General features: G+C 38.4%; 1 protein-coding gene across 3 annotated transcripts in view; it reads right to left on the bottom strand.

The window, feature by feature from the left end:
* The window catches only part of LOC119723116 (tetratricopeptide repeat protein 39B-like), a 31,397-nt gene that overhangs the window by 9,881 nt on the left and 8,045 nt on the right, over positions 1-13,471 (bottom strand). For all 3 annotated transcript variants that reach the window (XM_038193655.1, XM_038193656.1, XM_038193654.1), the window contains 5 exons: positions 11,320-11,424; positions 10,045-10,253; positions 2,139-2,271; positions 1,490-1,589; positions 392-457 (listed from right to left, as the gene is read on the bottom strand). In XM_038193655.1, the coding sequence (XP_038049583.1) occupies positions 392-457; positions 1,490-1,589; positions 2,139-2,271; positions 10,045-10,253; positions 11,320-11,424 (613 nt within the window). The remainder of the gene's footprint in view (positions 1-391; positions 458-1,489; positions 1,590-2,138; positions 2,272-10,044; positions 10,254-11,319; positions 11,425-13,471) is intronic.

Raw genomic sequence — 13,471 nt, 5'->3', positions numbered from 1 at the left:
CTCCCCCCGAAAAATGGGGGAAACTAGTGCGCATGTGCGACTTATGAAGGCAATTACGGTCCATTTTCAGCCCCACACATACTACACACAACAAAAGAGCTGACCAGTGCACAAACGTCTTGCTGCATCTTTTATACAACTGGAAGAAATTTGAGAGTTTGCTTCGGAACTAATATGAATTTTTTTAATTGTGCGCTGCATATATTTCAAACAAGTGCTCACGCATTACACAACCGATACGTATTTCCCTAGATGTTGTTCTGATGGGTTCGTGGGTGATATGGTTGGTCGTGATAGTGCCCCTTCGCAGTGGCGGGTTATCTCGGCGCTGCCACCAAGGTAAACAGTTGCTCCTTTTTTTTTGTCAGAACAATTGGATATTTGTGCTTACCCTATCCCCTGAGAATCCAATGAATTCTAACAGTTTCATGACCTTCTTGGGAAGCATCGAGATCATCTGGAATGACAAGGCAAGAACAAACTCTTTAAAATATTCACTCTTGTCATATACATGTGTCAGTCAAGTTTGTATACATATCACTTCTTAAGTTACAAAATTTGCCTGTAGTGTTTTTTAACCTTAACAGTCCAGCAGCTGATTTCTCGAAACAGTGCGGAATTTACGGAATACATAGGACTTTAACGCAACAAATTTATTGCTCAGCTGCGCAATAAACTTACGATCGATTTCACAAAACTTAGCGCAGCAAAGCAACATTTTAAATAATCTAGACATCTTGGACAAGGATAATCCCGAAACAGTTCGATCCCGAAACAGTCGTTGAATCACCTCAGCCCGCCATTTTGAAAATAATTTTGTCCGACTTTCTTCAGAATCGTGCGGCAACTCTAAAAGCTCGGTCACAAGTAAACTGGCAATTCATTTACTTCAAACACAAAGCTGTGAGTATCTTGTATCAACCTTGATAAGTTGTGCAGTAACAGGCTCCACGAAGTTCACGATTTGCTGGTAAAATAGGTCATTTTCAGTCACTACTCCACAACTTACGCCACCTAAAATCATTGCGCAAGTTACCCCATAATTTGTTGCGCAATTCGCAGGCTTACGCAGTATGAAACTTTCATGAAATCGTCATAACTGAAATGTTGCGCAGCGTCAAATGTTGCACAACTTACACAATAAATTGTGGCGCAAGTGGACTTATGCCATTGCGTAAGTTTGGGAAATTGGCTGCAGAATCTTAAAATCTTGAAACTTAAAATCTTAAAATCTTAATATTATTTTCACATGTGATACTGTAGGGAAGTAGGGTTAAAGAGAGAGCCTTTAAAGCTTTGTGCAAATGAGCACACCACATGAATGCCTAGCAGTCACCTTTAACTTTACTTTTCTCTACATGGTATGTATTCATGTGTTATTGTTGGCAATTTCCAGTACAAAAAAAAATCCAAAATTTCCCATTCTGAAAGTACTTCTTGATCAATACCTTACAATGAGGACAAATTACATGTAGCTATCAATACGCACCAAATTGAAAGTTCCGTGTCCTAACCGAACGCCGCTCTCAAAATGCATCTTGGAGTATTGATCCTTCCACGTTCTGTGACGCAGCATTTGAGTGCAATTCCTGAGGAAAAAAATGTAAACAAGAAAATGCAACGTCAAATATTAATTAAACCAATTCATAGGCGAAAAAATACCCCCGTAGTTTGTCCTAGCATGAAATTCCCCTTATTTACTAAGGATGTGACTTTGTGGTTAATTTTGTAAACGTTTAACAAATATTTTAAGAGCCGTTTAAACGTTTAGCCATTCACAAAGGCTGACGCATGCTCATTATGTCTGCAGACCATGGTGTGATTGACATCATAAATCAACAATGGCAGTCATTGAAAACGTAAAATTTAACTACGTGTGCCCCGAATGTGATCAAGTATAGAAGTGCTTCGAAGCTTTTGTAAATGAAATAGGTTTGAAAACATCATTTATTATTTGTGCTATGTAGGCTTAACTCAAAGGAAGACTGCGAGAACTGAAAACATAGGTCCTTTTTTTATATTTTCGTTTTCGTTTGAATGTTTGTGAAAATTTGTAAATGGATTTAGAATTGTTTTCGTTTAAATGTTTTAAACGTATAAATGATACATCGTTATTACGATAAAAAAGTGTGACGCACTTGTATGACTGGTAGCCGCTTCGGATCTTGAGGCCCCCTTTGATGAAGCTGATGAGATTGTCGTCCTGAATAAACGTGATAAGGGCCCTCTCGAGGATGGACTCGGCGTAGCACAGCTCACCGTGAATTTCAGCTGCAAAAAAAACAATTAAATTTGTTAATAATATAATAATTAAAAAATTAGATGAGTAAAATCGAGGCCCTACTCATGGCCTTTTTAACACTGGAATTCTTCATCCAATCCATGGCTCTGCTCAAAAAAAAAGAAGGAAAAAAGTCTCCCAAAAAACCTATAGTGTATTTCACAGGTTTATTATTTTAGGCTTTGCATGGGGGAGTATACAGTGTAAGTATTGTTTCGGTTTGCGGTAACACCATGTGGTATAAACTACTGTCGCTCAGTAGATGTCAGTTCTGATAAGAACTTGTCCTGCTTATTATCAACTTTTGCTAAGTACATGTAGTTTTTAGTTGTGATAAGAACTTGTCCTGCTTATTATGAACTTTTGCTAAGTAGTTTTAGTTCTGATGAGAACAGTCCTGCTTAGTTCTAAAAGAACTTGTCTTTGGTCTCTTCACAGGTTTGCAAGGAATTTTGGCTGATTTACAAGCTTAGATTCAGTGACTAAGGCCCGTTCTAGACGCTGTGCTACTGCTTATTATCAACTTTCGCTATTACATGTAGTTTTTAGTTCTGATAAGAACAGTCCTGCTTAGTTCTAAAAGAACTTGTCTTTTGGTTCTTCACAGGTTTGCAAGGAATTTTGGCATATTCGCGTGCTTTAACTCCGTGACTAAGGCCCATTCTAGACGCTGTGCTACTGCCGTGTCAGACTCAATTAATGAGGGCGGCAATAGCTCGTCTAAAGCACGGCAGTTGCTCTAAACGCCAAACTTAACAGTCGAACCTTAATGCATCTGGAGTAACTGGTCACCATAAAGCAGTTTTAGCAGTTCCATGAACTTTCAGCGCGATCAAGATATTCACGCCAATTTCACTCCCTGTGATGTGGACGCGAGAGAGAGGGTATTGCGAGCAATGTATTGGTGCTGAGCGTCTCTTACGTATGCAAGGGCTTGCCCCGAATCATGTGGTATAGCAAAAGTGTCTTAAGTCTGGAGAATTCAAAGTTAAAACGTGCCAAGCATTATGAGCAAGTCAGTGTGCCAGATGTTATTCAAATTTAACTCGCAAAAGGGTATAGGTTATTCGCAAATGGCTTATTGAATTGAGTTCGGCACGGCAATGGCAGGGCGTTTAGAACAGTGCCGTGCCACTGCCATTCGGAACGATGATAGCATGGCAGCCCTGTCGAACCAAAGGATGGTGCCATGCCGAACTCAATTCCCCGAGCCAAAATGTTTCACGGCGTCTAGAACGGGCCGAAGGATTCTGTGCTAACAGGGACTGTAAGCACAATATGGTTATCGCAAGCATAGAATTCCATGATTCACTGAGCCACGAAATTGATCCCTGATTTTCCTCAGTAACTTAAAAAAAATATTTTAGCTGAAAAAAAAATAAACAAACAGAACTCACATTAATTGTTTTTCACAAAACCCACAAAATCGAGTGTATTTTAAATCTTGAAATAATTAAAGATTTTTGTTGAATTTTCACTTAATATCAATTTACTGTAGCAATTTACTGTTAAAGAGAATATACATCATTTGCTTTTGCTGTAATTTTCAGAAATGGATGGAATTGGGGGGTTGGAAATATAAAGCAAATATAGTTACACTGACTTTTTGGAGGTTTTGGGTTCGAAAATACTATAAAAACCTAGAAAAACGATCAATTTCCTGTAGTCTGGTTCCCTGACTCCATATAAGAAGAAACAGAGCAGTTTACATACATTGGGGATTTGTAAGGTCAGGGAACCAGTCTAGCTGGCTCGTACCCGTTCATAGGTTTGTAATCGATTGCAAACAAGTGCAATGGTCAATTGGGGCCAGTATTTGAAAAAAAAAGCCAGTTGTTTCCAACGCTGATCGGCCGATCAGCGTTGGAAATTGATACAAAAATACCACTTTTCTTGAAATAACAGTATACCAGGTGCCATAATTTTACAGGATGCTTTAGACTGTCATTTACCAACATACTATTAAGGTATTTCGCAAAAACTTTGTAGTTTTATTTTTCGATGTTTGCAAATGTTGTATATTCCCTTTAACTTCAACGAATTTGCTTGAAATAGTGATGCCATGCAAAAAAAATCTCTGTGGCAGACAAAAACACAAATTTCACAAAATGAAATAAAAAACGTGCCACCATTGCATCACTGAAAAGGTCAACCCTGTTATGCCGATAACCTACACGGCTCTAATTGCTTTCCGAAAATCAGACTCGACAGTGAGACGCAATTTTGCAGAACATCGCCCGACAAAGGGGGCATACATTATAGACACTCCCTGCTCTTCACCGTGCTGGTCAAGGTTGAATATTTCTTCAAATTGAGGGGAGATTTTTGATTTCCTGTTCAAATTGATTAACAAATAATGATTTTTTTTTTTGGTGAAGTGAATTTTGACTCACATAACCTTTTTTCAATGCAGGGCAGGGGAATACTTCATTGAAGATTTCCATGCGTGACAAATAAGAAGGAAAAAGATGCATGCATTTGACCAGCTATGAATTGAGATGAAGTTATCTATGAAATTTATATTTAAATTAACCATCTATGCAAACATACATTCCGTGCAAAGTTGTCCTTTCAGTCAAAATCAGTCAAGTGACTGTTTTTAACAGTTAAGAGCTCCCAGCCTACATACATGTAAGGCAGGATTGACTGGCTGTGACTGTTTATGTAACTTGTTACACCTATGCTTTGACTGTGGGTGATTAATAAGCCAGCTGTGCCAACCTTACCAGCTTTTGTCTGTTGACTGAATTTGACTACTCATAGTGCTTGCCTGAAATATGATCTGACTGTTGGTGACTAGCCTGTGTAAAAGGCATGGCAGGGAAGAGGATTGAGGTTTTTTTTATGTCTGTGACTTTTCATACAGCAAGTGGGTTAAACCCCAAAAGAAAGAAATATTTCTAAACCAAATGCATAACTGGTCATAATCTGAAAATCGCTGATAAAATTATCACCTTTTGGCCTTACACAGACAACCTCACATTAATTCTATAATCCTGTGACGTAATATTATCTGGAGCAGTGCCCTTCTGAGGGAAAGGGCGATTTTATGTTGAAAATTTAGCTGGGGGGGGGGGGGAGGGGAAGTTTAGATTTCACAACAAGAATCGTGAAATACTGCTTCCTGTTCATCCAAATGCTGTAATATAACATTTGAACATCTACTGGGTGAGATTTTTCACAGTAAAATGACTTCTACGATCAACCAATTGTTTTGGCAAAGTCTGTAGGCCTACAGCCAGGATTTCTGGCGCTTTTTAAGCTCTCGCAGGAACTTCTACATGTTACTTGGTGGTTGGTCGGTCTGTCTGTCGGTCGGTCTGTCTGTCTGTGTCTGTTCCTGAAAACTGACCAAAAGTATGGTGTTCCATACGTGCCATCCAAGTCCCATTTTGGGGCATCACATTTTTAAGCTGGCAAGGATCAATTTGATCGATTTCATGCAAAACTTTTAAGCAAGACTTCTTGCATGACAGCCAGAGCTTACTGTGCACTCGCACTTGTTTTTTTCTTTAGCCAAATCGGTTTCTATCCATTTTTCTTTCAATTTGTTTTTTTCTTTTTTGAATTTTTTTTTTGGGGGGGGGGGGGAATTTGCATCTCAATTAAATTTGGAAACTATAGCCATTCCATAATCTGTAAATCACTGATAAAATTATCACCTTTTGGCTTACACAGACAATCACACATTGCTTCTATAATCCTGTGACGTAACATTGTCTGGAGCAGTGCCCTTATGAGGGAAAGGGAGATTTTATGTTGAAAATTTAGCTGGGGGAGGGAGGTTTAGATTTCATAACAAGAATCATGAAATATTGCTTCCTGTTCATCCAAATGCTGTAATATAACATCTGAACATCTACTGGGTAAGATTTTTCACAATAAACTGACTACTACGATCAACCAATTGTTTTGGCAGAGTTTGTACAGCCAGGATTTCTGGCGCTTTTAAGCTCTGGCAGAAGCTTCTACATGTCACTTGGTGGTTGGTCGGTCTGTCTGTCCGTCCCTGAAAACTGACCAAAAGTATGGTGTTCCATACGTGCCATCCAAGTCCCATTTTTGGGCATCACATTTTTAAGCTCTGGCAAGGATCAATTTGATCGATTTCATGCAAGACTTTTAAGCAAGACTTTTTGCAAGACGGCCACAGCTTACTGTGCACTCGCACTTGTTTTTTCCTTTAGCCAAATCTGTTTCTAATTATTTCTATTTCAATTTGTTTTTGTTGTTTTTGTTTTTGTTTGGGGGGGGGGAGGTTTTTGCATCTCAATTAAATTAGGAAACTATAGCCATTCCAAAACATTTTCTGCGAAGCATGTTTGCCTACAATTTTAATCATGCTATTTCTTTGTTGACTGTCTGCTCATCCATTATCTTTTTATTTTGCCCACCACTGTCTCCATTCTGATTAACATTGTAAACAGCAAAATTAATTCCCATGATAAATAACTCAGTATCATGTGATCCTCAGCACCTGTGTCTGTGTGAGAAGGGTTCTGCTTTCAATTGCATCGCACATTGCCTCGTCCATCAACGCTTTGATCATTCGCGAACCAATAACAAAGTCCACCCGATATATTATCGTCATCATCCCCAAACCTAATCTAATTAGATGGATATTGTAATGGTTGGGGAATACAAGTCATTATATAGAGTGACCAATTGTGACATGATTTTTTTTTTTGATGGCGGTCTTTGGGCTACATGTCATTTTGACTGGCTAAGCTCGGAAAACATTTGCTTTAAGCAAATAGCAAAAATGGGTTACCAGGCAAAAGTCATACATTGTGTATGGCGTCTGCCTGGTTCCCGGCTATTGGTTGCTTGGAAAATACAAATTTACTGAAGAATGTGTTTGTGCTTTGCAGCTCTGTGGCATTTGCTACCAATTTTGGGTCATTTTATAAATTTTAGTGTCTACTTTCTTCTCCTGTCCCTGTTACATCTTACATCTAAGATTTTATATTTCTGACACACACTTTAATGCAGGCGTCCTCCAAGAGTGATTATGATAAACAGTTGTTTGAATTCATGATACATATACTTAAATTGCAATTTACATGGCAAAATATGGCAAAATTACAATGGCAAAGTACCAAGGTAACAGGGACAGGAAACAAAGTCACACTTTGGGCCCATACAATGACCCTTGCATAAATTAAATGATCTAACCAAGTGTTTCATTGCAACCATCAAAATCAGACATCCCACAATTGAATACCTTACAGCAAGTTCGGGCAAGGACCAATAGTCGACTAGACTCACTAGACGTTGATTTGTGACCTACATGTAAGTTACGCTTGCGCACTACTAGCAAAGTGCGAACGTCTCTAGTCAATGCTGGTCAAAATGTCATCCCAAAACTTCTGCGTCCTGGCTCCCTGCTGTACGTTATGAATGCGCGCAGCTATTGGTTACCAGCTATGCAACCATGCCCGGTAGGCTGGTTCCAAATAGTCGACTAGCGTAGTCAACCATCGTCGACTAGACAGTGATTGGGCTAACTTTAGTCGAACTATGGTTAACCATTGGTCAACAATAGTTCTGCGCGAACTTGCCCTTAGCTGATAATGTTTGTCTTCTTTTAAATGTTTACAGAACTTTGATATTTTTGTGAAAAGAATGAATATACATATTATTGTTTTCATCAGTCCCTACCTGATTCCATAGGTTTTCCCTAGAATATTCTCCAGTGGTTTTCCTCCCACCTCTAAAACTGTAATTTCTTCTGATTGTCTCCTCTCTACAGGTTTACGTTTGAGGAATCCTTGGTTTCAGTACCCGAAATATTTGTTTTAACCGAGAATGGCATCTTAGGGAGACATTCCATAAATGTGCACAAAAAAATTCAAATTTTCATGATCCCTAACCCCCATTTTACCTTATCCTACCCCCACAAACTCTGGTACATTTATGTTTTCAGGCGAGATACAAAAAAAAAGGAAGAAAGAGAAACTCATTCAAGTTCACACTGCATGCTCGGGTTTCTCGGCCATGTTATGAAGCAAACCACTCCTGGCGCCAAAACAAAAGGTTGCAAGGCAATGAATATGCGAAAACCACAAACAGTTATTTGCATTCACAGAATCTGACCAGCAGAATTCTGCACACACACAAAAATTCTAGACACTTAGAGAGCTAGAGCCCCCTTCACATTTTTACCCCCATAATTTGCTAAATTTTCTGATATCATTGCTATGTATCTGTTATCGTGCTAGTTTTTCGGCTAATGCGTGCATGTTTGTACATGAACATATTCTTTGAAAAAAAGGGGGGGGTAAAATAGGAGATACATTGAAGTGACATTGTTCAATAGATGTGTGGGCATATGAATACATGTACCGGTACATGAAGGACACGAACATGGCATGTGTGAACTAGAAATGTCATCACGCTATTCACAAGCTAATGCACATAGCGGTAATTAATGGTGTACAGCTAGTGACTAAATCAAATCAATAAGGTGAAGAACAAAAAGCTCGTGTGGTTTCCAGGACGTCCAAGTATTTTAATATGTGTGGGGCCATTTATTAACCTAGTCTGATCCTGCACGAATGGGTTTTGAGAAATTTATGCAGAAAAATCCCAAAAATATCGAATGTTTCTGATTGTGTAATATAATTGTTTGGAACATGTTGGTTTTTTGTGTCTTCTTGTTTGATTTTAACCAATCTAAATCAAGTTACATTGTGTGTATTCATTCATTTTTTTCTTTGAATTGTAATGCGAGTCAGCATGCGCATAACAAGACATTACGTATCTTCTGCCTTTCAATCTTGCATTTGTTTTCATTTATATACATGTAACTCTAATTCATACCTTAAATTTGTTGATATTTTCAAACCACCAATTCAACTAGTTGTGTTACACATGTAGAGCTCTTTTTGTTTGAGAAAATTGGAATCAAAAATATGCCAATATTTGGCATGTCCAATTTGTGAAATGGGAGAAACCTTCTTTTTTCTTCTGTGTCATGTTCAAATTACTTTCTAAATTCAATTTCTTTTAACATAATGTTGTAAAAGATTTGTCTATGACCTTTGTTTCCATTAAAAAAAAAGAAAATAAAACAGCTGTTTAAACGATAAAACAGCCATACAACACAAGGTAGCCGAAAGTGTATTTAGGGTCTTTCCATATCAGATTGTTCAATAATCGATATATACTGGAACTCCAATATCGAGACTATTCGATATATCGATTATTCCCCCATGTACAAAGATAAAAGCTAAAGACAGCGCTTGATATCAAGGAACGATTCAGTCACATCATGTTTGCACTAACTGACACTCACGCACTAGTGAAAACCGCGTAATCAACAATTTCGTTTTCACAAACTGACACCCGGGTGTGCACGCGCACATCAGACACTGACGCAAAATAGAATGATTTTGGTTTTCACGAACTGAAACTCAAGCATGTTGCGGAATTACAATTCGGAGGAAAAAACGCTTTGAAGGGTTTGACACCAATTTAATTCATCCGTAAACTTGTGGGTTTACACACAAATTTAATTAAAAACCCTTTTACTGGGAAAATTAAGATCAGCATTAGTTCGTGAAAACGAAAATGTACGGAGTGCGTACATGCAGCGCCGGGTGTTAGTTTGTGAAAACGAAAATAACCTGATTCTGTAAAATACGCGCGTGTGTCGGACACTCACACACAACTGTTAGTTCGTGGTGTTGGTGACAAAATGTGTTAAGCAGTTCTACAAATTAAACCCTAATTGTTTCAGATACTAAGTGGCCGAGACTCACCGTCCGTGTAGTTGTCGTAGTTCGGCTTGCGCACCATCTTGGACATGGACTCCATCATGTTGCCATGGCGACGGAACCGGTTGGACACCTCGATGGAGTTCTTGACCCACTTGATGGCCTCCGTGATGTCATCGGGGTCAAAGGTCATGATAGCCTGGAGGTAACTGATGGTGCCATAACCCAGGGCATGGTACATACTAGAGGAAACCCTGTACAGGGAAGAAGAAAAAAAATTGGGAAACAATCTTGATTGTTTTTAACCTCAAAAGAAAGAAAGTAATTGGTTCCGTGTACAAATGCTCTTGCGATGACCTTGGATATTGAATCTTGGGTTCTTGGATAATGCATGTTTTCCTCCTAGATACTCTATATGGAGTTCTCACTAAGAGAATAAATATGCATTTGGCTGGTTTTAACCAAGTACGTTTAAAACCGGTTTGGGGCCTGGATGTTGATACTGGCCCGAGCCAATGGTCGAAAGGCGCCATCTAAACTATTTGTCCACGGAGTTCATATATGGCAAATTCATTTAAAAACTTTTTTTTTAAATGCAATTCCAACTTGAGAAGAATTTAAGTCCAAAATAGAATTCAGACTTGGCTGTGGCTTGAAATGACACATGAGTCTATGGGAAGTGCCTGCAGCCGCTACCATAGACTTGTGTGTAATTTCAAGCCGCAGCCACGTAATTCGAACACGGCCATTTACTAATAAATACGTTTATGACGATTCATTTGGATTCATTTGGAACAAATGTAGGAGCAGCAAATTTTGATCTTTTTACGTGTAAAAAGTTTGGTATATAATTTTAAAACACTGATTTCTCAAATACATTGTAGGAGCAGGCAGGTTTCCACCAGGTGGTAAAAACATTAATTCAGTTCAATGCCAACTGTTATATGTGCTATTTATTACTTCAAATCAATGAACCTTTCAGTTAAAAAAAAATAGATGGAGATCAAGATACTGGAATTTAAAAGGTTTCTAAAAATATCTAAATTTGTCTAGAGACATGTACCCCTTAAAATATCACTGTCTTACTGTGTCTCTCTTTGTAATTATTGAAAGTAGACTAAGATCGATTTTCGAAATTGTGATTTCGTCTCCAGATGCGGCTTCAGGACATTTGAAAGACCCTGATTTGTAAGGACTCCAACTGGATATTGGGGCTAAAGATGTAGCCAGAGCTGGAGTAAAGACTGAGGTTTGGGAAAGGGCCTCAGTATCAAGTATCATCATTTTCATCACCGAAGTGGATGCAAGGCTTGTACTTACCACGGCTTGAGACGTGACCTGGCCTCATTGAAGTTGTTATTGAGGAAGAGGTCCAGCGAGATCTTGGTGTCTTCGATGGACGCGGGTAGGTCCATTCCTTCCGCTCTGTGGTAAAAGGGAAAACAAGAAAAAATGTGAACAATTTTTATTTTTAAATTAAACAAGATTTCTTTTTTGGGAGACAGGCAAAAACTCAACAACAACAACAAAAAAGAAACTAGAGTCACATATTTTGGAGTCATATTTACTTATATTTAGTCATATTTACTGTTGAAAGTTATCTCAGTTTTTGTCATGTTTGTATGGGTGGACGTCAACATGGGCATGGCCAGGATTTTTTCTAGAGGGGGGCAAAGCACATTTTGTTTCCCCAAATCCCTATTTTTTTCCAGCATTTTCTCGATTGATCATTTTTGGAGGGTGGGCAGGGATATTTGCCCCCCCCCCCCCCCTTTGCGACGCCAAAATAATTGACAATCATATATGGGGGACTATACATATATTTAAGTGTAATTATTAACGCTGATGATTTTTTTTTATGTTTCACTGTTTAACCGAAAATAATTTTCATTTTGATTTGGTGAAAGTTTACAATTTAAATTTTTGGCACTATTAATGGAAGACATTTCATGAGTTGTTTGTGTGCAAACTGCGACACTGTTCTTTCTCAGTTGTTCCAGATCATCATGGCAAAAAAACTCATTCAAATTTAGGCCGATAAAAAAAGGGAAAAAATTCATAAAACACCCACATGACTTACGATCATGTAAGAGGAAATTAGTTTTAAAAAATAATATCTGGTAAGATTGTAGTTAACAAAACTCGTAAACAGCTTGAATGCTTGTAAATAAAAAAATTAACAAAAAAAATAAATTGCAAATTCAGGGAATAAAAAAGCAATCTGAAAGAGTTTTTAATTGTCTTACAAATAAAACAAATTATTACATAAATCACCTGCAATTGCTGCACAAAAACAGTCACATACTTTCATTTCCTTTTTCCATATTATTGTGAAACTCTCACTTGTGTTTGCACTGCCAAACCGACGCGACATTTGCGTACGAATCTGAAAGTGCTTTTGGGGTCGGTAATTCCATCAATGATTAATGATGAAACAGGTTTCGGCACTTCGGATAATCAGCACCCAGGATTAATTAAGGCCACATCTGGACTGGTACCGACACAGAGAGTTGCAAAACAATGACCGACACAAAGCTAAAAATACATTTAGTAACTCACCCACAACCGGCTAAAATTGTAATTAAAAAGTAAGTAAAGTCTGTCATGAGCCACCATAGACATCAGGCTGGCGTTGTCATGTTAATCTCTGATTTCCTTGGCATGAAACAACTGAGAATATTTCTATTCTTTACTAGATGGGATGCCAGTCCATCGCAGGTTACTCCCTAGCTAATACCCGGTACCCATTTGTATTCTTGGGTGAAGGGAGGCAAGTAGGGGTAAAGTGGCTTGCCCAAGGACACAACATACGGCCATATGAAATGGGCAATACCAAAAATGATTTAAAGAGGTTGTGGAATGCTCGAAGACATTTCCGTCATTCTTCGGGTATATGTAGCCTAAGGTGTGATGAAATAAAAACGACTATTGTTTCTGTCATAAAATGAGTACAAAAGGTACTTTTGAGAGCTGTTTTTCAAGTCCTGTCATGCCTGTTTCGACCCGAACGTGCAATTTGTGTAAAAGTTGTCGTTGCGGGCAGCAAACAAAACACAGTAAATCGTGACGTAATAAACAGGACTCCCGATGCAGAGTAGCATAAACGAGTCCTGTTTATTACGTCACGATTTACTGTGTTTTGTTTGCTGCCCGCAACGACGACTTTTACACAAATTGCACGTTCGGGTCGAAACAGGACCTGAAAAATAGCTCTCAAAAGTACCCTTTGTACTCATTTCATGACAGAAACAATAGTCGTTTTTATTTCATCACACCTTAGGCTACATATACCCAAAAAATGAGGGAAATGTTTTCGAGCATTCCACAACCTCTTTAAAAAATACAACATGCACGGTTCTGCTTTTTTCTTTTTTCAAATCTTGTGAAGACGGTTCCTATTTCAAGCAAACAAGAAATGTGAGCTAAAGTTGGTATCACAAAAGAATCCCACCTACATGTAATTTGGTCGAGG

Source organism: Patiria miniata, unplaced genomic scaffold (assembly GCF_015706575.1).
Source record: "Patiria miniata isolate m_02_andy unplaced genomic scaffold, ASM1570657v1 HiC_scaffold_16, whole genome shotgun sequence".
NCBI lineage: Eukaryota > Metazoa > Echinodermata > Asteroidea > Valvatida > Asterinidae > Patiria > Patiria miniata.
The sequence above is the reverse complement of the archived record's forward strand: the minus strand, read 5'-3'. Positions and strand labels throughout refer to the sequence as shown.